At 50.6% G+C, this 22,472-nt stretch overlaps 3 protein-coding genes across 12 annotated transcripts; 1 reads left to right on the forward strand and 2 right to left on the reverse strand.

Moving 5' to 3' along the window:
• Window positions 1-442: 442 nt before the first annotated feature.
• pigq (phosphatidylinositol glycan anchor biosynthesis, class Q) lies at window positions 443-11,316 on the reverse strand. 4 transcript variants are annotated; one of them, XM_086185230.1, is made up of 14 exons: window positions 11,096-11,316; window positions 8,797-9,010; window positions 8,368-8,554; window positions 7,682-7,869; window positions 7,364-7,560; window positions 7,021-7,152; window positions 6,093-6,213; window positions 5,721-5,847; window positions 5,489-5,642; window positions 2,915-3,026; window positions 2,756-2,836; window positions 2,379-2,493; window positions 2,162-2,223; window positions 443-1,017 (listed from the first exon to the last, which is right to left on the reverse strand). In XM_086185230.1, exons 1-14 carry the CDS (start codon window positions 11,233-11,235, stop codon window positions 865-867), a joined length of 1,983 nt encoding a protein of 660 aa, XP_086041356.1. In that variant the 5' UTR covers window positions 11,236-11,316; the 3' UTR covers window positions 443-864. The 4 variants fall into 4 exon arrangements, with proteins under 4 accessions (XP_086041356.1, XP_086041359.1, XP_086041358.1 ...); XM_086185233.1 differs by having other exon boundaries at window positions 11,064-11,199; XM_086185232.1 differs by lacking the exon at window positions 11,096-11,316 and adding an exon at window positions 10,183-11,008.
• A 46-nt stretch (window positions 11,317-11,362) lies between these two features.
• eef2kmt (eukaryotic elongation factor 2 lysine methyltransferase) lies at window positions 11,363-12,440 on the forward strand. Its single transcript, XM_086185147.1, has 4 exons — window positions 11,363-11,371; window positions 11,476-11,577; window positions 11,767-11,900; window positions 12,167-12,440. Exons 1-4 carry the CDS (start codon window positions 11,363-11,365, stop codon window positions 12,438-12,440), a joined length of 519 nt encoding a protein of 172 aa, XP_086041273.1.
• A 480-nt stretch (window positions 12,441-12,920) lies between these two features.
• alg1 (ALG1 chitobiosyldiphosphodolichol beta-mannosyltransferase) lies at window positions 12,921-22,227 on the reverse strand. Of its 7 annotated transcripts, none has more exons than XM_086185234.1 (14): window positions 20,985-22,222; window positions 19,657-19,734; window positions 19,464-19,567; window positions 18,731-18,879; window positions 18,562-18,651; window positions 18,297-18,410; window positions 17,076-17,197; window positions 16,887-16,925; window positions 16,747-16,806; window positions 16,563-16,673; window positions 16,004-16,118; window positions 15,493-15,568; window positions 13,603-15,047; window positions 12,923-13,400 (listed from the first exon to the last, which is right to left on the reverse strand). In XM_086185234.1, exons 1-13 carry the CDS (start codon window positions 21,322-21,324, stop codon window positions 14,916-14,918), a joined length of 1,530 nt encoding a protein of 509 aa, XP_086041360.1. In that variant the 5' UTR covers window positions 21,325-22,222; the 3' UTR covers window positions 12,923-13,400; window positions 13,603-14,915. The 7 variants fall into 7 exon arrangements, with proteins under 7 accessions (XP_086041363.1, XP_086041360.1, XP_086041364.1 ...); XM_086185238.1 differs by lacking the exon at window positions 20,985-22,222 and adding an exon at window positions 20,539-20,895 and having other exon boundaries at window positions 12,925-13,400; XM_086185240.1 differs by lacking the exon at window positions 20,985-22,222 and adding an exon at window positions 20,341-20,680 and having other exon boundaries at window positions 12,925-13,400; window positions 19,657-20,265.
• Between the last annotated feature and the right edge of the window lie 245 nt (window positions 22,228-22,472).

Below are 22,472 nucleotides of genomic sequence, written 5' to 3' on the forward strand. Positions count from 1 at the left end.
CTCCTATCAGTTGAAGTAAAGTCAATGTGCTTGCAAGGACAAGCCAGCTAATGTTAGCAGCTAACGTTAGCAGCTAATGTTAGCAGCTAACGTTAGCAGCTAATGTTAGCTTACAACAAGACGTGCTGCAGTTGAACAAAAGCAAACACCTGAACTCCGTCTCTTAGTCTTCCTCCTGAAAAAATCTAACATTTCTGTATGGAATTGTTTGATTAACCTTCTAATAATGACGTTGCGTCCAGGCCAAGTCTGAAAGAGAATTTTTGAAAAGGCCTTTTACTTTTTTTTACAATTGTTTCGTCATACAAGCGATGTGACTGAGACACATCTGCATCGAAAACTCCCATCTCTGGTTAGAGATTTTTCCAAACCTTCTGTAGTCGATTAAATCCAAACTTCATTAAGAAAATGAGCCTTTCATTGTTTCACCACCACCACTCAGTTTCAGCTGAAGCGTTTATTCAGGGACGCTGGCCACTGGCCTCAGAGGTTCCGAGTGTCTGATCTATAGAACATCATCAACTCACTGGTCACAGACCGTCAAACATCGTCACCATCATAAGCTTTAAAAATCATTGCAGAGCTTAAAACTGCCGAGCTGAAATTCAGCTTTCACTCAGGAGTGTTCACTGCTGTGGTCCGTGACATCACGGCGGGTCTCAATGACTTTTCAGCTGCAACAAGGTCGTATTCCAGCTGAATGTCCGTTTGTTTTTCCTGGAGCTTCAGCTCTAACCTTCCTCCCATCGAGGTCTTCATACTGGTTTCACCCTGCCCCCCTCTTCACCTTCTCCATCTCTTTATCCATTCAGCTCTTCCCTTCCCTCCCCTGGCCTGCCACTCCCCACCTCCAGCATTCACCTCTCAGTCTGTCTTGGTGGTTTTGTGTCTCCAAGGGTAAATCAGCTCCCCAACAAACAGCTTCTTGACCAGGGCGGCCCACGAGTCTCTGGGGTAGCAGCTGTAGGTGGGCGTGCGGTACGTCTGCAGCACGCTGCTGCTCTTCAGAGGGTTAATCTGAGGAAGGAGACACACACACACACATCGGTTTTAGGAGACAGACAAGAGAAAGTGGCTTCTGGACCACTTCCAGACTCTCTAAGCCTTCCCTTTTAGTTTGAGTTGTCCTCATTTATCTTTTTAATGCCCCCCTTTCGTCACTGTTCTGACTGCTTGTCAATGCGTTGAGTGTCGTGGTCGTTTTGAGCTCATATCTGTTTTAAGTGTCCAGAAACTACAGATGACAAAGAGCTTCTTGGCTAATTAGCGTGGTAGCCAGTTAGCTTGACCCAATGACATAAATGTGTGAGAATATTCCTTTTTTTGTTGGTTCAAAACAATGAAAAGTTGATTTTCTTTCTGGTGAGCTTTCATGAGACTTCTTGGGTGTTTTGGTCGACTGATTCTGTTTTAGCCGTTTGACTCAGTTGGACAACAGCGCATGGAACCTTCAGTCCATTCTATCATTCTTAGTTGTGGTCTTGTTTCAGTTTGGGTTCCCAGCTAAAATAGAAGTCGTCAACAATCATTTCTACGAAATGAACTACATTGAGATTTGCATTTTTTCAATATGATTGTTTTACAGTTATGAAGGACTTTTTTAATAGTTTTACATATTGGGAATCTGTCCAGGGTGAACCCCACCTCTCGCCCGTTGATGCTGGGATAGGCTCCACCCCCCGCGACCCTTACTAGTAAGGAATAAGACGACGACCACATATTGAGAATGGATGATCTGAAACACTGTGCGGCACCAGTTATTATAATACATATGAAATAATGAAGAGCATTAATCTTGCATTCTGCCACAAATTCTTCAGAACAAAACCATCATCATTCAACTTCCCAATACCAGAGAAGCCACCACCAACATGTCACCCTTCACATTCTTGTGTTCAGTGGCCGGCTAAGCTGGGCCAGGGCCAACAGCCCAACCAGACCAGACGAGGTGGACCGCATTTTTCCTGACATTGTAGAGTCCGACTTGAGACTTTGATCCATGCTGTGTTAGCATCAGCTCTCTGCTGGGGTTCAGCGGACATCGCTGTCATGACAATGGGAAACTAGCATCCAGTGAAGGAACTTTATTGAGTGATCAGAACTTATGGGGCTCCAAAAAATGAACGTTGTACACGTCTGGATTTTACGTGTGAAGTCGTACCTCCATCAGCAGGTGGAGGGCTGTCCCGGGCTCGTCACACAGCACCCTGAACTTCACACCCTCTGTCGAGCAGGTGATGGAACAAAAAACAAGGTGTTACCGCAGAGACGGTGCTTCATCCTCTCACTTAACTTCCTGCTAATTTGTCCATGTCCCAACTCATCATCCTGGTGTCTCCGATATGAGTAGCAGGACATAAATAAAGGTGACGGCGTACCTGCGAGCCTGTAGGGCCGACAGATGCGAAGGCCGACAGCGAAGAGAGGGAAGGAGTTGATGAAGTCCACGCTGAGGTGGAGGACGCCCTGGAAGAGGACCACCACCAGACGCAGCTGCATCCCAGAGACACCCAGAGGTAAATACACACTCTTAAGATGCTAACTTCCTGTTGGACTACAAAACTACCTCATCCCTGACATGACCACTTCCTGTCAGTGCTCCATCAATAGTGGAAATATAGAATCCATTTTGGTTGCTTAAATGATTCTCGCCATCGTGTGCCACCATATCTTGAAGGGTCGTTAACAAAGTGTCAACCTCAGTGACGGCGACCAACACCTCTAACTGAGCTGAATCAAAGAGTGCGTTTCTCACCAGAGTGAAAACCAGGTAGTAGAGTGCCGTGGTCGGCAGCAGGAAGAGCAGGATGGTGAACAGAAGCGTCCCGATGAAGAGCTGAGGTGGAACAAACACACAGACTAACATCTGAACCTCTGATGATGATGATGATGATGATGATGGCGGGTGTCTCACCTGGTCCAGGTCGTAGGAGCAGGAATCAACCCTCTGACGGAGAACATTCCACTTCTTCCCTCTGAAGAGCCTCCAGAGAGACGAGAGTCCGTAGATCTTCAGACAGTAGAGTCTGACACACAAACCAGGGAGAGACGGGTGGACAAACAGAAAAACTATTTCTTTTTTTATTAAATGGATAAAAAGAATAAAAAATACAAGTTAGAGAAACAGCTAAATCCATACAAAGCACTTTTTTCTCAAAATTGCATTCATTCATCTGTTCAGGTCTTTGCTTCTTATTGACTGACGGACAGGAAGACTTCAGCTGAAGACCAGATCAATGCTCAGTCACAGAACTACAACGACAAAAGTAGAGGAGTTAAACACGGTGTTCCTCAAGGCTCAGTGCTTGGGCCGATTCTCTTCACTTTATATAGGCTTCCTTTGGTCAAATTATTCAGAAACACTCCGTACCTTCCATTGTTCCCCAGACGATACTCAATTATTCCAGCAGTTACTACACTACAAGCAGGCATTACACACATGAAGGCCTGGATGACTTCTAACTCTTTACTGCTAAACTCTGATGAGACAGAAGTTCTTGTGCTTGGCCCCAAACACCTTAGAGACACGTTACCTGATGATGTCACTGCTCTGGATGACATCACTACGGCCTCCAGCAGCACTGTTGAGAACCTAGGAGTTCTATTTGATCAGGATTTGTCCTTCAGTTCCCACATCAATGACATTTCTAGGACCGCCTTTTTCCATCGACGCAGTTTCTCTAAGATCAGAAACATTCTGTCTCCAGGTGAAAACGAGTCCATGCATCTGGGACTTCTAGGCTGGACGATTGCTCCTCACTTTTAAAGCTCTTATGGTCAGACTCCATCGCATCTGGAAGAGCTCCTAGTTCCTCATGAACCCAACAGAGCACTACGCTCCCAGGATGCAGGGTTCCTGCTGGTTCCTAGAGTTCTAACAGTAGAATGGAGCCAGAGCCTTCAGCTATCAGGCTCCCCTCCTGTGGAACCGTCTCCCAGTTTCAGTCCAGGACCCAGACCCCCTCTCTAGGTTTAAGAGCAGACTGAAGACCTCCTTGTTGATCAGGCTTATAGTTGGGGCCGGTCCGGCTGATCCTGGACCAGCTCCTAGTTTATGCTGCTATAGACTGAGACTACCGGGGACTCCCATGATGCACTGGGCTTCCTCCTCCTCTCTGTTCTCTCCATCTTTATCCACAACATCCTCATGTGTCAATCATCCATCAACCTCAACTTCTTCCTGGAGGTGTCTGTGCTCTCACCCTGCAGGTCACCTGGGGCTGTAGACGCTGGGATGATCACTTCCTGTCTGGACCAACTACTCGCTCGCCCTGGCCTGTGTTCCTCTCTCCTTCCTACGCCTCCATCTCTCTCCTCTTATCCCCCTGCCCCACCCCTTTCTCTCCTCTCCTCCCCCACCTCCATCCCTCTCCTCCCCATCAGCTTGAGGTGTACTAACTTCTAAAGCTGCATGATGACACCCAGCTGCTCTCTCACTGAGAGGCTGTGAGAGAGCTTCAGCTTCCAGGAGCTCCTGCTGGCAAAAATACGCAACAAGGAAGGTGGGTCATATTTACTCAGGCTCCACGGGAGCTGAGCTGTCTGTAGGGCAGATGCATAATTCAGTCGCTGCTCCGCCTCTTCCACATCACTCCTTTATCACAGCCTCCACCCAGGTGTAGTTACTTCAGATGTCAAAAGCAGTTTATTATCTGCAGTATCTCTGACAGTCAGGAGGCTCTCGGGGTGTGGAGGGTGGCTCACTGGGCCAAGTTGCCAGAGTAAACTTTGGTACTGTACGTCTTTGAACGCCATGAGAATGTATGATCTCAACTGTTTTTCAACAAAATTATGTGATCAATATGTCTGACAGGTATAAAAGCGATAATGTGATGATGCACGAGAGTATTAAAGCAATGAGTCTGCGTCAAGTCAGCAGGTCAGGATGACGGATCGGATCAACATCACCCAGATGGACCAGTCAGCGTCTGAGCGCTGGTGCAGTTTGTAAGAGCCTGAGGAAAAAAAGTGGTGCAGGACTGAACCCTAAAGTTCTGTTGGTAAAACGTCCAGTTCCCTCGTTTCCAAGTCAGAGAGCTGAAATCAGCAGATGACGATATTTTACACTTGTGCTCATGCTGGTCTGCTACCCAGGACGCCCACAGTGGCAAAACAAGATTTCTCACTGACCCCTGCACCACCGTGCCGCCCTGTCTTTGTCACATTTGTGGCAAAAGGTATTAAGCCATTAAAAACCGATTCATCATTTTACGGGGATTTTGCTGGGATAGGCTCCACCCCCACCACCCTGAACAGGAGAAGAGGGAGAACATGGAGGGATGATGGATGGATGGAGCAAGTGAGGGAGAAACCTTTCCTGCCACTGTCCAAACAACAACCTGGTGTTCAGGCATCCCAGACTAAAGTAGGCGGAGATCTCTGATGTCACTGGCCTGTATGGCAGGAAGTCATTTTTTTAGGCTGGTATGCACATGTTTCTTTCACCCAGCCACCAGACACGCGGGCTGAATCTGAGTCAAGGTCTCACCTGGCTCCGTAGACGTAGAAGCAGTAGATGTGGAAGGTGAGTAGGGCCACCATGTCCGAGAGCAGCGAGAGGGCAAAGGTCAGGCCCAGACAGGCGGACAGGCCTCCGTACCAGAGGATCCCCTCGATGAAGGGGGACATCAGGTGGATATAGCCTGGAGGGAGAGGAGGGACTCCCCTTCATTCGTAGTGTTTGGATGTGTATGTGTGCGTGTGTGTGCGTTGTGACTCACTGATCCAGAGGTGAATGTGGTACAGGAAAAAACGGCCCAAAACTTGGTCCAAGGCCCTGTTCATCTTCAGGCCAGCAGGGGCTCCCATCAGCCACTGCAGCAGCTCCTCCAGCTCTTGGGCCACATGCTGTAGAGGACCCATGACAGATAAATGCCAGGACATGTGATCTCAAGCCTTCCTACCCGACATCCTGAAGCAAGTCAGGTGACGCAGGTAAAACGGCAGACTAGCAAGTTGTGGTGGGGGAATTATTCTGGGGTGTTTGAATGTTAGGACAGCATTCCCAAACTGGACATCGACTGCCATGGTAACGGTAAAAACTCAGACACCCTACGTCTAAGCTTTGGAAATCAGTGCATTCACATGCTTACATCAGCCGCAGGCACCAGAGTGTTTGCCAGCATGGTGATGCGGTCGTCTCTGTAGAGCCATGAGATGAGCAACATGCCGAGAGCCACGTCCACCAGGAAGGACACAAAGATGTTGGCTTTTCTAGACAGAGGAAGTAACGACAGTGAGACAAAGAGAGCAGCGAAGTAGCAGAGGCAGTCTCAGCCAAACCCATCACAACCTCTTATAACCCAGGTTTCCACAAAACGCTCTAGAATAGTCTATGTCCTCCAAAGCCTCCATTTCTGTGCGTCTGTAGGAGACACAGCTGACTTAATCTTTACTGTCCCTCTTGTCTCCTTCTGATGCAGCTGAAAAGAAAAGCAGAAAATGAGAGCTATTCAAGCTTGGACTGACGAGACAAATGGTGAACTGCTAGTGAAGGTAGATATGCCATGAACACTAAAACATGCGCTCGAACAAACTTAGACCTTTCGCTTCGATATCAAATGGGCTGTCCTTGCTCTAATGTGCAGGAAATACTTAATAAAAAAATCAATAAATGCCTGAAATGACATCACATCAGGTCTAAGTGGTAGGTTTATTCTTTCAGTGCTCTGATGTCCTTTTGGACATGAAACGTCTTAGACGGTAAAGGATCTTATCTTCTCACATGAATACTGGCTGGTATATCGGTTATACAATGATTTACTCACTAGTATTTCTTCTGGTCCCAAAAATCAGTCTTTTACATTTGATGTTTATTGTGAATCTGCATTGTTGCTGTAAATTAAACCTCTAATTGAGCATCTGAGCGCAGAAAAGGCTCAACGCTCACAGATGTGAACACAAGTCTTGTGTCTCATTTTGGTTTCTGAGGCCTTGGGATGTTCAGCCTGTCACCACATCACCCTCAGAGTGAAGAGGTGACACACACACACACACACACACACACACACACACACACACCTCATGAACTGTGTGTGTCTGACAGCTGATGCAGGAGAACTGAGCGTCTTCATGTGTTCGGTTCTGTAGCTGAGCTGGACACACGTGGACAGTTTGGAGGACAGCAGGCGCAGCGGGTACAGACTGAAGACCCTGCAGGTGAAATAAACAATCAACAACTGATGCTTCGGGGAAAGTTAAAATATTGCAGCTATATGACATCAAAAAAAAGCAGAAACTTTCGCCAAGATAGTCTCCTGGAAGAGCACAAAGAGACTGAGAGGAATTTTGGATTGAAAAGACGAGTCTTGCTCAAATGGTGCCAGAAAAGCTGCATGCTGATGTCAGCGCTCCGCCTCCTCACCGGACGCTACAGATCCAGGTCCAGACGGCGAGCAGCCAGCTGATAAGCAGGCAGAGCGGCACCGACGCCTGTTTGAGCAGCTCCACAATGATGCTGGCCTCACGACCCTCTGACTGCCAGTGAGTCGACTTGAGGGGCCCGTCATCATACCTGTCCAGGAAGAAGAGCGGCTGGCTGTGCGCCACTGTCTGGAACACCTGGACCCAAGAGGAAGAGGAGCATACATGACCTCCCCTGCCTTCATGATTGTAAACGTTATGCATTTATTATTAATGCCCTTATTTTCCTGGTCCAAGACCTGGGACCAAACTGGCCTACCTGTCTCAGCTCAGACGGAGGACCAGCTAGGGGGTCAGGAATGCCGTTCTGGATTGGGTGGAGCTGTGACAGCATCACCTTCCTCTGCTCATAGTGGATGAAGATGACTTTCTCTTCTCCCTGACCTGCAGCGTCGCTGCCGCCCTCCTCATCCTCGGTCTTCACCTCCCGCTGAGCTGCTCCTCCATCTGAACACAACAGATTTACATCTTCTTCAACATCAGGTTCGACTGCTTTGTCCACTGAAACGAGGGAAGATGAACATCTGCAGGGTTTGATGATTCTCCACAGACAACCGGCCTCCTCAGATCAGCTTCCTGTCAGTCAGACTACATTGCTAGGAATCTCCTACCACAGCTGTACGCCTCTGCTCTGTGTGGGAGGCCGCGTGACCTTGACCTCTAACCAATAACATTTTTCAGGCCGACCTTGAGCCCTACTGGACATGTGAGTTCCTGTGAGTTCTCGAGCTGTCAGGTATATGAGAACAAGACACACAGACATCGCCCAGTCCAGGGCTGTTGCTGCGACATGAGAACCCTGTAATCATGAATGAAGTCATCACACTGGTTCTTGCCAAGTCAATCAAGCCTCCGAAACATCCATAAACTTGATCCATGACATTTCTGCTGGCGCTGGACTACTGAAACCTCTGCATTAAGAGAAGGTGAGGCTGAAGCTCGTACCCTGATCCCGCCCCAGGACCTGGCAGCTAAAGCCCGTCTTGCCAGTCAAGCGGCTGATCTGGAGCCAACGATCCTTGGGGAAGATGGTGCTGAGGTCCCTGAGGAAGCTCTCCATGCCCTCCTGACCATCTTTGGGCAAACTCCATGAGCCAAGCACCGTCAACTCCACCCTGCTCTGGGCCTGCATCTGGAAGAGAAACATGGAGGATAGACTTGCTAGCCTCTGAGCCTTAGTGAGGAGGAGATGACCTCAGAGGTTATGGGATGGTTTGTGAGTCGCCTCTTATCTTTAGCTGTTAACTTAAAAATGATGTCTACTTATATGAGGGATTTTCTGTACGTCAGCCGCACACAAACCTACCAAGCTGAGTTCTGTGACCCAGTCACCACCAGCGTAGCGCACCAAGGCCTGCATGAAGCTGCACTAACCTGCTGGATGTACTGCTTGACCTGGCCGGGGATGAACGGGTAGTGGATGACTGCCAGAACCACAGCAGAGTCGTGGCCGGGGATCCAGCGGCCCACCAGCAGCCCGCTGTCTGCCCGGTTACAGCACTGGGGGAAGAAGACTTTGAGCACCATGACTAGCAGCCCGTGACGGCCTGATATCCACTGGACAGAAACCTCCTGTGGAAACAAAGAGCTGACAGGAGAACAGCAGCATCAGCATCTCAACACCAGACTCAACACAACCCAAAGCAGTCGCACTCTAGTTTTCCATCGGCGGTGAACCATTAAACACACGTCAGCATTCAAAAATCAATTATTGCATTAATAATACAAATGGTGATACTGTGAATAATCTGCTTTCTGCGTTTGAAGGGAAACTGGAGCATCGGGGGTACTCGGCCGTCCTCGTTTTTGCCCTTCAATTATTGAGTCAGTGGCGTTGTTGTAGCTGCTGCTGCGGCAGTACGCGGCGCCCGCGGCGGGTCCTGCATTGATTTCAGCGTTAGCCAGCTAGCAGGAAAGTAGGTTAGCTCCGGTGTAAGCAAGTGACGAGGACTGAAGCTGGCTGATATTCATTCACAGACTCGTTTGTGATGCATCCATGCAGTTTCCCCCTGGTCAGAACGCCTCCCAGCTCAAACACGGCCAGCTCGCTACTATCGATCGAATAAAAATGTTCCAATTAAACCGAAATCCGGGGCCGAGGCGGGAAGATTCGGTTTGTCTCACAACAGCGACGTTTGATATGGAAAATCGAATCGTGACTGACCTTCTTTAACAGCCACGGGAGCTTTCACCTCTCGTCCCTCGGTCGAGCTCCAGACCCCGCCATCTTTGTTGTTGACGGTCCGGCGCGTTTAAGGTTCCCGAAGGGAACACTTCCGGGCGTGTGTTCCGGTTCCGGTTGCAGTGTACTGCATTATTCCTGTTCTTACTGTATTATTACTAGAATTGCTGTATTATTACTATTAATGCTGTATTCTAACAGTTCTTATAGTATTATTACTGTTGCAACTGTATTATTAGTTATTACTGTATTATAACAGTTCTTCGTGTATTATTACCATTGTTACTGTATTATTGTTGTTATTACTTTTAAACACCAATTCTTGGAGTGCAGCTTTTTTGCCCTTCGCCTCACAGCAAGCCAGTTGTCTAACAACCGTTCCTACTAGACTGCAGTTATTTGATGACGTTTGTATTTTTTAAACCCATTCACGTCCTGGAAAGTCGTCTTACAGCATTTTTCGTATCTCACGTGAATCATTTTTAATTAACAACTTGGATTCTGCGGTGCGTGCATCGCTCCTCTGGTACATGACTGAACTGAAGCCTGAAAACCTGCACCGACACGGAGGAACTTACCGGTGAAGGGTGCCTTGACAGACGAGGCGCTGCTGGCCGTCAGTGCCGCGGGGACACGGCCGCCCGCCGACCAACGGTCCGTTTATCTCCTGCTGCCGTGACACAGCAAGAAAGAAGCGGGACGCGAAAGCTAATTGACTCTTTTACTTTGAAACTCCTGTCGCTGGTTTTCATTCTGGTGTGTGTTGGTTGGTGGAGGCGTCGCTGCGGCTCCGCGGTTGATTCTCCTCCAATAAAAGATCCAGTTATGATTTAGTTTTGGTTTGTTTAGGTTGATAAAGTGAAAACGGGCTGCAGAAAGACTACAATACCCAGAAGCTCTAGCGAGGAATGGCGCGGTGCGTTGTGGGTAGGACTAAAACCAACACAATCCCACGTGAAGGATGCAGCGTGCGGTACCGGAACGAAGCCCAGACGTCGAGGAGGACCAGAAACCGGAGGCTCTGGACGGGTTCCGGGCGGGGTTCTTCGCCGCGAGCCGACTCGCCGGCTTCCCCTGGGCGGTGAGTCTGACGGTCAGACGGGTAGCTTCCGAGAGGGGCTCGCGCCACGGATTCGGTGGAACGCGCTTAGGATGAAGATCGGATGATGTTTTGTTTCTGTTGTCCAGCGGAATGTTAGCTGTGACTGCGCGAGTCAACATTGCGGTATAAGATGACGACACATAAACGTCACGGAGGCCTCAGTAACCCGCGTGTCCGCGCGCAGGTCACTAATGGCACGATAGCGACGGCGAGACTCACGCGGGCGTTTCTGCTTTCAGTTTCTAGAAAAAGAGCTCGAACGCAGCAAATCATCAGACGTCATCTCTGATGTTCTCAAACAGGTAAACAACACACACACACACACACACACACACACACACACACACACACACACACCCTTGGAGAACGGGAACTTCCCGAGGACTAACCACTGTCCTCTGTGCTGGTGCCAGACGTGTCTCCACCCTCTGAGCAGGACGTTCCCCCCGGCGGTCAGCTTCAGGCGGAGGTTCCTGTCCGAGCTGGTCAGACGGGTCAGTGCTCCTGATGGAACCTTCCGGGGAACCATCAGTTACTTCCTGTTTATTGTTGTAACATGTGGAGGGACTGAGGTTCTCGCTGTGGGCGTGTCCTGTTGAGCTCTTTGTCCATTTTGGTCACATAGATCATGACAGAAATGTCAGTTTTGCTCTCAGATGATTGGGGTTGTGCTGTTTCCATAGAAACGCAGCCTAAACACTTGACAGGAGCAAAACTAACCCAGTCAGAATCAATCGATCAATCACGTCTCCGGTCTCGTCCTCTGCAGCTGGACGCCGCCGGCTGCGAGCCACTGGACGAGCTGTACGACACTCTGGCTGAGGTGGTGGGCGCCACGGAGGAGACAGAAGGATACAAGAGCTACTTCCTGGTACCGACGTGCCACATGTCTGTTATAATATGAGAGATGAACCAGAAAGATCATGAACATGTTGTGTCTTCCACTCTGAGTGTTTCAGGTTGTACGTAGTGCAGGTACATGTGTTTATCTACTTCCTGTGACTCTCTGATGTCACTACCTGCCTGTCATCCCTCCTGACTTCCTGTTTGGGTCCTGCAGCCTTATGGCGGTGCTATCAGCCTGTTGGAAAATGTGGCGGTGATCTCAGAGGGAACAACAGGACTGGTGACCTGGGACGCCGCCCTCTACCTGGCAGAGTGGGCCCTGGAACACCCGCACACATTTGCTGGCAGGTGACCGCCACGAGAGAGAGGCTCGTTGACTGATTCAGTCCCAGGCAGCGTCACAGCTGATGATGGTTTCAAGTCACTAGAATCAGCGTGGCTGTCCACGACCCCGAGACTGTTGTTGGACAGTTTAGCTGTTGTTAGCCGTCAGTCTCCGTTAGCTTCAAGCTAAATATAAGTGGCTGATTCCTCCTGCATTCTGGAGTCAAGACGATGCAGGAGTGAGCTGAAGACGCATCCACGTGTCCTCATCAACACCGTCTTGTGTGCAGGTCAGTCCTGGAGCTGGGCAGCGGCGTGGGCCTGACGGGCATCGCCATCTGTCGAACCTGCAGCCCATCCAGGTACGTTTTCAGCGACTGTCACCACAGCGTCCTGCAGAGACTGAGGGACAACGTGCAGCTGAACGGTCTACTGGAGAAGACGCCGCCTGCCGTCCTCGTGGAGGAGCTGGACTGGATGGCGGTGACGGACGAGCAGATGAGGGCGATCGGGGCAGACGTCATCATTGCTGCAGGTCAGACGCAGTTTGTGCAGCAGCTGTGAGAAGGGAGGCGAGTTTCATCGAGCGCCTTTCCTACTCGTACACAGCGAGGTTTGAAAGATCCCACGTTGGAAGAGAAAACTGATTCTCAGGTTTCTCTGACGCACGCCACTGCATCCCCTCTCAGTCGGGCTTCTTGCTCCCTCCTATTCCTGTGAATACTAGTAATATGAGTATAATACTCGCATTGCTAGTATTACGAGTATTACTAGTGATACTAGCCATGGGGGCCAATGGGACAACAAACACGCTCAGTACTCAGTGAGAGCGAGTACAACTTGGCCAGTAGCAGCGTGCAGTATTCTTGCTCAGTGAGGACATTGACCTGCTGGGAACTAAGAAATGGAGCCTCAGGTTCTGGTGGTTTGTTCCACAGATGCCTCACCCTGCTTGGTTCTGGTACCAGGAACCGTTAGTAAACCCATCCCAGAGGAGCTTACGGGTCTGGACGCCAGCACAGGGTTCCTCCCTGGAGATTAAGTCAACACGGGCTAATAATTTGAAGTAACATTTATTTACATTCATAAAATTTCAATCAATTTACATTTAAACTGCTCTGTTGCTGCCAAGGTCCCAGGTCCCAGGTCCCAGGTCCCAGACTGATGTCGTTACCTGCTCATTGGTGACACTGACAGAAGGTCAGTGACCCACTGATGACTCATTATGGAGCCTTGAACGTGAGCAGCGAGCTCATTAATAACTGAAATATGAGAGAAGACCAGGCAGCAGAGGGAACATTGGGGGCTCAGGTGTTGAGCCTGAGGGAGATGGAGGGGGCGGAGTCCTCCCCGGACCTGCTGTCCTCGCTGGCGGTCTCCCAGGTCTCTCCTGCGGCTCCGCTTTCTCTTCTGCTACAAACAAACAAACCGGACTCTGACGTCACGGCGGGACGGCGTCGCAGTGCTGACGTGTCCGTCTCTGACCTGCTGGCCGCCGCCGTGGACGCTCCGTGTCCCGGAAGCCTGGTGACAGAGCCATCGCGTTAGGACTGTACCGGATTACGTCACAGTAGAACCAAACACCGAGAACCCGTGAAAGAAGAGACTTGTCGCGTCTCCGGGGTGGAAACGGCCCCGCCGGGGCGGAGGCTCGCGAGCAACGTTAAACTGTGACAACCTACGCGAAGAAAACCGTCCAAACCGGGACAACGGAGGCGACCCGCACCTGTCCAGCAGCAGACGAGCCAGGTCGGCGTCCCTCCGCAGCCCGAGCCGGTCCCGCAGTTCCCGCCAGCGCGGAAGGGCCACGCCGATGTTCACGCGCGTCGCAGCTCTGCTCCGGTCGCTCGGAGTCCCGGAGAGGTTCGGTTCGGCCTCGACCGTCTTCTGCATAACGGAGGAGCTGAGCGCCCGCGAGAGACAACACTCTCCTTCGGTGGTAGTGCACCGCTTTTACTGCCACCCGCCGGAGAGTGGCCGCACTGCAGGCCCGCATCAGCAGAACCCAGACCCAGAACGCTCAGGTGTAAAACCTCTTGATAGGAAACTCCGAGTTCCCGGTCTCAGAGCAGCTGATTGGTGTTGAATTAATCAACCCTGCTCCTGCAAGAGTGTTGAAAGCCAAGCCAAATGGCGCCGAGCAGAGAGGCGCAGGTGGCCGCCACAGGATACGTCACACCTGGTCCTCCCGAGTTTGTCGTGTCCTCCATCTGCGTCTCTCCACTCGGCGCCGGATGAGCCTGACAGCCATCAGCTTTTGATGGGTTGTCAGGGAAGCAACCGTTTTTCTTTTTGGCACAGACGCCTCCATCGAACAGTGAACAGAGGGGACGGGGGGTCGACTGCGTATGTGGCGTGCGCTCTAACCACTTGACCAGCTGAGTCAAGTTTTCTATAAACCCAGAAGGTTCCGCAGGAGAAGGTTCCTACTGGGGCCGAGAATAGAAACAGAGGGAAGGTTCTAGAGTAACAGGGGTTCTCGCTGTCTCTTGCAAGAACTGAACCGAACTAGAACTGGTTCTGGTTGGACAGCAGCCACAGGGATCATCTGTGTGTGCTGCAGACGTGGTGTACGACCCCGCCGTGGCAGGCCGTCTGGTGGAGCTGCTGTCCCGGGTCCTGAGGGAGTCGCCCACCCAGGCGATCATCTGCTCCGCCATTCGCAACCCGGACACCTACAGCGTGTTCAAGCAGCAGCTGGGTAAGACGGTGGCTGATGGCGTCAGAATGTTGGTGGCTCAGTGACATCCTGAGCAGAGTTTGTTTGTTTTGACAGGAAACGCCGGGATCAGTCATCATGTGATCAGCGGCGCTGTCAGCTGTGTGTTTCCCCACAGCAGAGTCTCTCCAATAGAAATGATTCAACTGTCCATGTGACAAGTGAAAGGTTTATTTACAAATGTACATGAGAAGTTCTTCACCTCGCCATCATTCTACACACCGCCACATCAACCTGACATGGCGCCATTCTCTCCTGGTTCTGACCCAATTCAAAGTGCTGCTTCCTCTGTTCTCATGATTCAGGCAGGATCCAGTTTATCACTGGCCATAGAACAGAGGTAGAACATTGTGGTCCCAGTTGTCGTCCCATCGCCGCCCCCTGCTGGCTCGGAGGTTCCTCCTGAAGTCCCCCAGCCTCCCCTCTGACCCGGGGAACCCTGACAGCAGCAACTGAAGCACAGAGGCACCACGAGTTAAAAGCCGCCACGAGTCCATCACCGTCATCATGAACGTCAAAATATCCTCGACGATAAAGTGTAACTGATTAAAGACAACAGCTGTCGAGCTCACTGTTGCTCGGGAACGTTCCACTTTCATGATATTCTACTTTACAAACTTAATTTGGATGCAACTTAGTATGTTGGTGTTTCAGCACTGGCCACAGGGTGGCGCTGTGCGCTGACTCCTGGAGGGGGAGAAACCAGACCAGACGAATCAGCAGGACTGAAGCAGTAACGCTGCTGTGGCGCCCCCTGTGGGTTATGTGTTGTCGCTTCATGAGCTGGATTTGACCCACCTCAGGGTGCAGACCTCAGGTCGCCAGGCCACATCCATCACCTGTCACAAACTACTGACAACCAAACAACTTGATTTGGGACTGACAGGTGCGGCTCACCTGGAGCTGCTGGGCCAGTTCCTGAGCGTCTCTGAAGATCAGTCCGTTCTCCTCGTGCTTCACCAGCTCGTCTAGACTGGAGCGAGGACACGACTCGCAGGTTTGTTAATGGAAAACAGATTCATTGAACTAATCAGTGACCTTCGTATTCATTTACTTTCAAAGTTATTCTTTTATCACTTTGATTCCTGTATTTCTTCACCTGCCCGTGAACGAGCGGCGCATCCTGCTGCTCCAGGCTTCACAGCCGTGGTGGACTTGGACTCGTTTGTGCACTCAATTATCAATAAAAGTAGCAATCAGGTAACTTCTGATGGCCTCCAGCCTGCTAACTACACATCTGCTCCTGGTTTGATGAGACATTTCTACTCATGGTTGGGTGACACAATTTCATGATGCATCCATGACAGAGCAGGTGAAACCTGAGGCCAATAAACTGTTTGAATTGAAGTGGGCGGGACATCAGCTGGCAGGTGTGGTGAGCAGCAGCAGGAATCAAACACTCACTGACCAGGGGAAGTGGATGGCGCAGACGGGCAGACAGCAGCCAAACATGTCCACCACCTTCATGGGCAGGTCCAGACCGCTGGACGACTTGTGGAGACACACGCCCAGATCAGCTGACCCTGGAGCACAAACACCCAGCCGCTGAGTCCCAGGCCACCAGAACACTGACCAGATCCAGACTAGGGATGGGGATCGTGTGGCATTTTAGGGACCCCCCCCCCCATAAGAAGCCAAATGAAGATTTAACAGAGGACACTTCCCGAAGAACTCAACTCCTGGTTAGTTCAATGTTCGTGAAAGAAGTTAGAACTTCTTTATGGGGACCGGGTAGTCACTGCATTAATTTGGTTCCTGCTTGGAACTGAATTTCAGGACCCAACTCCAATCCTCTACTCCTCATAGAAGTACTAGCAGCTACACTACTCCTATGATACCATCCCTAATACTTATACTGCACTACTTACTACTGTCTATACTACCGCCAGGTTCATGCATCTGATCTGGTTATAATCTGGTACTAGCGGACAGGAAGTGGTGGTGCCAGACAGGAAGTGGCGTCTCACCTAACAGGACCGGGTAGTCTTCGGCCTCCAGCCAGGGAGTGCAGAACCTCACTCGTTCGAACTGCAGAGAGTCTATCAGCGTCTTGTAGTGTTCCTTCTGAGGACCTTTACCTGCAAACACCAATGAGAACTCAACGCCACTGACACTGAGTGACAGCTGATAGCTGAGGAGGCGGAGCTTTACCTGTGATCACACAGATTAACGAGGGTAAACAAGCTCCTGCTCTGATGAAACCTTCGTAGTCTGCAGAAAACAAACACACCAGGAATGAAAGAAAGACACACCTGACTTTGTTTCTGAGCTCAAGGTCAAAGCTTCAGTACCTTCAAGAGCCTGCAGGAGGACGGAGAAGTCCTCGTCCTCTGTGGACAGACAGAGACACATGGGTACAAAGACAGCTGATGCACCATGAGTGAAAGATGGCGTTCAGCCATCCATCGTCATTAACCCTAAACAGCTGCTGGAACAGTTCCAATCACAGTATCATGATCTCAAGTCAGAAGAACATCAACCTGTCCAGCTGGTGCTGCTGAGCAGCAACGCTGGACGATCCGCCCTCAAGGTCACCGTGTCATCGCTGAGGTTACGAACTGAGAAGACTGTCCTCTCCACCGTGCCATCATCTTCCTCACACCTGGATAACACAGCGGGTCTGCTGGTGAGCATGCTGGCTCTTAAAACAGTAACAATTCCACAAATGTACAACGGAAAATTCAGGTCATTTTCCAAAATGTCAACTTCAATGGAAGTTAGAGGAGAAGACAAAGATCGTCCTCTCAGGTCCAGGCTAGTTAGCTTAGCCCGATGGCTGCTAGTGGGTGGGAAGTGTTAGCATCAGCTAGCTTAGGTCCAGGCTAGTTAGCTTAGCCCGATGGCTGCTAGTGGGTGGGAAGTGTTAGCATCAGCTAGCTTAGGTCCAGGCTAGTTAGCTTAGCCCAATGGCTGCTAGTGGGTGGGAAGTGTTAGCATCAGCTAGCTCAGGTCCAGGCTAGTCAGCTTAGCCCAATGGCTGCTAGTGGGTGGGAAGTGTTAGCATCAGCTAGCTCAGGTCCAGGCTAGTTAGCTTAGCCCAATGGCTGGTAGTGGGAGGGAAGTGTTAGCATCAGCTAGCTCAGGTCCAGGCTAGTTAGCTTAGCCCAATGGCTGGTAGTGGGTGGGAAGTGTTAGCATCAGCTAGCTCAGGTCCAGGATAGTTAGCTTAGCCCAATGGCTGGTAGTGGGTGGAAGTGTTAGCATCAGCTAGCTCAGGTCCAGGCTAGTTAGCTTAGCTCAATGGCTGGTAGTGGGTGGGAAGTGTTAGCATCAGCTAGCTCAGGTCCAGGATGCTGGTGTGTCCAGCAGGAATCCTCCTCCTCCTCCTCATCAGTAGCAGCAGTCGCTCTTCTATTCCTCAACAAACGTTTGGTTCTGTTGACCCAAGTTCCAGTGGAGCTTTGGAGGTGCTGCGTCAAATCACTGCTCCCAGTCAGGAAAGTAGTTCCGGCTACGTGTCTGATTCTACCACTACAACGTCTCCTCATGTTAAACTGGTATTCATCACCAAGGTTACCACAACCCTCCTGATATTAATGCAGGCAGAGACGGAGCTACGCTAACACTTCCCACCCATTACCAGTCATTGTGCTAAGCTAACTAGCACTACACATGAGACTCACATATTGGGAAGTGGACTGAGCAATGATGGTTCTGAGCACCTTGACAGGTAGATGTGACATCATTCTTGGATGACTCACCTGCTTGGTTGGAAGACAGGATAGGTATTGCCGAGTCTGGTAAAGAGCTGGTGCTGCAGGTTCAGGGGGGTCTCTGTGAATATGGCTGCCGGTCGGTCATATAGCGTGGTCGCCCTGCAGATATCAGACATTTATGACGGTAACAGGGTCTGTCACCATAACAGCAGCACAACCACCACCACATGTCACAGGTGAAGCTCAAAGATGGACGTCGCCTGTGGGTGTCTTTAGCTACACAGACGTATGAGAGCAAACCAAGTCCTACTTGATGCTCCAGTTTCCCAGCAGGTCGCCCCTCATGGCGTTGGTAACACACAGGTTGTGAGTCGCCAGAGGGCCGAAGAAGTGTTCGTACCTGGATGGAGGGAAAAAATGAACATTAAGGCATTGCTGTGACATTCGAGAGCAGCGGAACAGTCATGATGGATACTGACCATCGAGCCAGCCGAACCAGCACGTGTGTCGGGCCCAGACTCAGCGCCATGATGGTGTAACCGTAGTTGTGCCAGTCGATGACCAAGCTGCTGCCACGCAGGACACTCACCAGCCAGGCCACTGCTATACCGGGGAGCCCCGGAGGATTCTGGGACACAAGGCCTTTGTTATTGCCTCGTCTCAAGTCTCTTCGTTGTCCAGTGAGGGATCATAAAGGAGGTGGCGCCACGCGTGTGCACCACGTTCCAGCTGCACTTTGTTTACACCAGAAGCGCCACGGCACGTCTCAGAGGCACGCCGCCTCGCTACGCAGTGAATTTGGTTTCGAGGGAAAGTGCATCAATCTTCACAAAGCAGAGAGACAGGAAGTCCCTGCAGGAGTCGCATAGAGCGTCTGGTCAATTTTCAAAATAAAACACCATGTGTAAACTCTACATCGCACCAACAGACGGAACGTGGACTCCAGTAACGTGGTAGAAACACAAAAAAACAAATCAGCAGAATCTGAGCACGCCGAAGCTGGCGCGACGGGGTCGAAAGGCTGCCGGGAAGCTGCAGCTGTGCAGTGGACAGATGCGATCGTGTCAGAGTGGAACGCTGCACGGGCAGAAATGAGGGTTAGAATGCCATCAGAGCAGGTCTAGAACCCCCCAGAACCTCAGCAGAACCGGACTGTGGCATAAAGCAGCTGGTCAACTCTTGTCAGAGCCGCCGGGCTGTGACGTGACAAACCTGCATGAGAAGGTGTGACTGGAGCTTCATGGTCAGCAGCAGGTGAAGAAGCTGCAGCACCTGAACGGCCACCTTCATCGCGTAGGTCAGAACTTTGGGTCCCACTGGAGGAGAGAAACTTTACTTAGAGAGGGAGAGAACACAGGCACATAGAACCTGCTCGGTTCTATAGAGGGACCAAGGAACATATTACCTAGAACACGTTTCACTTCTGCCAACGAGATGATTGAGATTCTCTCATCTCTCAGCACGTCCTGATGAGGTCTTGAGTCTGGAAACAGCGAAGACGGTGGAACGTCTGATTATCATTTCAACACAAAAATGCCCTGAAAGGTCTCAGCGTCTCCAGCGTGCTGTTTTTGGACCAAACCAGAAATTTGCACTTTTGACCTTGACCTTCAGAAACGCACCAGATATTCACAAGAACCTGACAAGTACAGAGAACAAACAGCAGGTTCTTTGCTTGAGGGTCTTTCTCATCTCCACACGAGCATTTTTAACACGGTTGTTGTGTTTGAGTCATGTGACACTACTGAAGTACTGATGGGTAATAAATTGAGAGAGAAGTAAGTCCTTTGCTCATCGGCTTGGGCGCCAACTGATTTCTCGTTGCGTCCCAGTGCTTCCTGCTGGTCATTAGAAAGAATGCAGGTTTAAGGCCTCATCCACTCCTCCGAAGGTCTGTGGTTACGATGAACCGCTCTCTGAGGAAGCTGTTAGGGGTCCTACAACGGCCGAAGGACGCACCACTGACCAGCTGGACATCGGAAGACACTCTGAACAACATGAGGCATGCTGCCGCCTGCAGAAAGTCGTTTCAGTTACAGCCTCACAAACATGAAGGCTTAATATTTCTCTTGATACCTGAGCAACTGACCTTTGACCTCTGGAAATAACAATTGTGAGTTTTCTGAGTTTTTAGCAGAAAACAGGAGGCAAACGATAACAAACCAACTGGTAGCCTTGCTTCCATGGTCCCCCGCGGACAGTTTAACACATTAAAGTAGCTGGTATGACTGGTTGGTTTCCGGTGACTGAATGAATGAAGAACCGATGGAACCGATGGTCCTCCTACCTAGGAACCCGACAAACGTCACGTGATAACCGTGTCTGCTGAGGGACAAGGCGTGATACTGCATCCGAGGACTGCGACCTATGTCCCCCAGGACCAGCACGCACACCCGCCGGCCAGTCCCGCCGTCACGCTCCCGCAGCCCGCGCAGCCCCAGAGACACCAGGACAGCGGCGACAGCCACACACGCCGCCGGCCATGTTGCCCCGCATCCCGCGGCCGACCAAGCCACCAGAGCAGCCAGGAGCAGCACCGGAGCCGCCAGGAGGAGAGCGAGGCCAGTGTACGCCGCCATAATTGTTTATGCTTGTGATGACGTGGACCGCTGAGGAGGAGGAGCTACTGGTTTAAAGGGACCGCGGTTGAGTTTTGGTCGTTAAGAGGCGCCAGAAGCACGTCACTTTACTTTCATTACCATTTCATGCCAAAAATATTTCAGAATATCAAACCAATCTGGAAAGTGGCCCGGTGGAGCAGTGGTCCTCCCTGTGGCCCCCCAGCAAGAAGGTTGTGGGTGGAGCAGTGGTCCTCCCTGTGGCCCCCCAGCAAGAAGGTTGTGGGTGGAGCAGTGGTCCTCCCTGTGGCCCCCCAGCAAGAAGGTTGTGGGTGGTGCAGTGGTCCTCCCTGTGGCCCCCCAGCAAGAAGGTTGTGGGTGGAGCAGTGGTCCTCACTGTGGCCCCCAGCAAGAAGGTTGTGGGTGGAGCAGTGGTCCTCCCTGTGGCCCCCCATCAAGAAGGTTGTGGGTGGAGCCCCGGCTGCAGCACGGGGTCTTTCTGGGTGAGTCTCCATGTTCTCCCTGTTCCTGCTGGGTTCTCTCTGGTACTCCAGCTTCCTCCACAGTCCAAAGACATCAAGAGGGACCAGGTTAATCCAGACTCTAAATTGACCGTAGGCGTGGCTGGGAGAGCCAATGGTTGTCTGTCTCTATGTGTTGGCCCTGCCATGGACTGGTGACCTGTCCAGGGTGAAGGCTGCTGGGATAGGCTCCACCCCCACCACCCTCAACAGGAGGAGAGGGGGAGCATGGAGGGAAAACACAGGAATCTAACGTATCCACGCTTGTACTGATGAGATGGTTTGATACCAGCAACCAACACGACTTAAACCAAGCAAATCAATGACCGCTACAGCCCCGTCAGAGCCTTACAGTCGGACAAATGGTTTTGTTTTCTGTTGTTTTAAAGAACATGAGGTCGATCAGAAGGATTTGGAGTGAATGATCAGTCGAATCAAACTCCGTCACTCTGTTCAGTTCTTCCTTCGGTCACTTTTGAAGCAACTGAAGCTTCAGGGTCTCAGTTGAGACCTCACGAACCGGTTCCTCTCGTATCAGCGTCTTCCAGTGATGTTTCAAACAGAATTTAGAGGAACGTATAGAAATGCATCAGATTTACTCTGGACACTAGCTGGAGCATTTGAGCCTCCTGAAGCTCAGCAGGCGGCAAAGTGCTCAGGACCGCCCTCAGAAATCAGGGAGGACGGTATCGGCTCCTCGGCCTGCAGATATCGGTCTTTGACAGCTTGCATCAGTCTGAAACGTAACGGCGCAGTTTGGCTCAAGACTCTTCATCATCATCGTCTGGAGTTTATGATGAAGGAACAACGATAAGAAAATGGCTCATGGGATTTACCAGATAAAGAACAACTTTCAGGGTGTTGACGTGTTTTTCCAGCACGATCCCTCTGTCAATATATCGCCTTGTTTGTACATGTGTATACGTGTGAATAAAATGTGTATACACATGTACAGTATATACATGTATGTATATACTGTACATGTGTATACGTGTGTATACATGTATATACATATATACACACGTATATACATATATACACATGTATACACACGTATATACGTGTGTATACATGTGTATACGTATATATATATGTGTACATGTGTACAACCATAAATGAAATTGTAGAATTGTAGAATATAC

This window comes from Aulostomus chinensis, chromosome 18 (genome assembly GCF_037954235.1).
Source record: "Aulostomus chinensis isolate RoL2024-O1b breed Wild chromosome 18, RoL_Achi_v1.0, whole genome shotgun sequence".
NCBI classification, from domain to species: Eukaryota; Metazoa; Chordata; class Actinopteri; order Syngnathiformes; family Aulostomidae; genus Aulostomus; species Aulostomus chinensis.

Bases quoted from the DNA above. Each gene is read 5' to 3' on its own strand.
- alg1 (XM_086185234.1), bottom strand. From the start codon at position 21,324: ATGGAGACTCACCCAGAAAGACCCCGTGCTGCAGCCGGGGCTCCACCC. The intron at 18,411-18,561 runs GTAGGACTTGGT...TGATATCTGCAG, and splicing joins CTGGGAAACTGGAGCATCAA to GGCGACCACGCTATATGACC. The intron at 16,119-16,562 runs GTGAGACGCCAC...TTTGTGCTCCAG, and splicing joins AGACTACCCGGTCCTGTTAG to GGTCAGCTGATCTGGGCGTG.
- pigq (XM_086185230.1), bottom strand. From the start codon at position 11,235: ATGGTTCCCCGGAAGGTTCCATCAGGAGCACTGACCCGTCTGACCAGC. The intron at 3,027-5,488 runs GTGAGACCTTGA...TTTGTGTGTCAG, and splicing joins TTCTACGTCTACGGAGCCAG to ACTCTACTGTCTGAAGATCT. The intron at 2,837-2,914 runs GTGAGACACCCG...GTTCCACCTCAG, and splicing joins GCTCCTACGACCTGGACCAG to CTCTTCATCGGGACGCTTCT.
- eef2kmt (XM_086185147.1), top strand. The intron at 11,578-11,766 runs GTACCGACGTGC...TGGGTCCTGCAG, and splicing joins GATACAAGAGCTACTTCCTG to CCTTATGGCGGTGCTATCAG. The intron at 11,901-12,166 runs GTGACCGCCACG...TCTTGTGTGCAG, and splicing joins CCGCACACATTTGCTGGCAG to GTCAGTCCTGGAGCTGGGCA.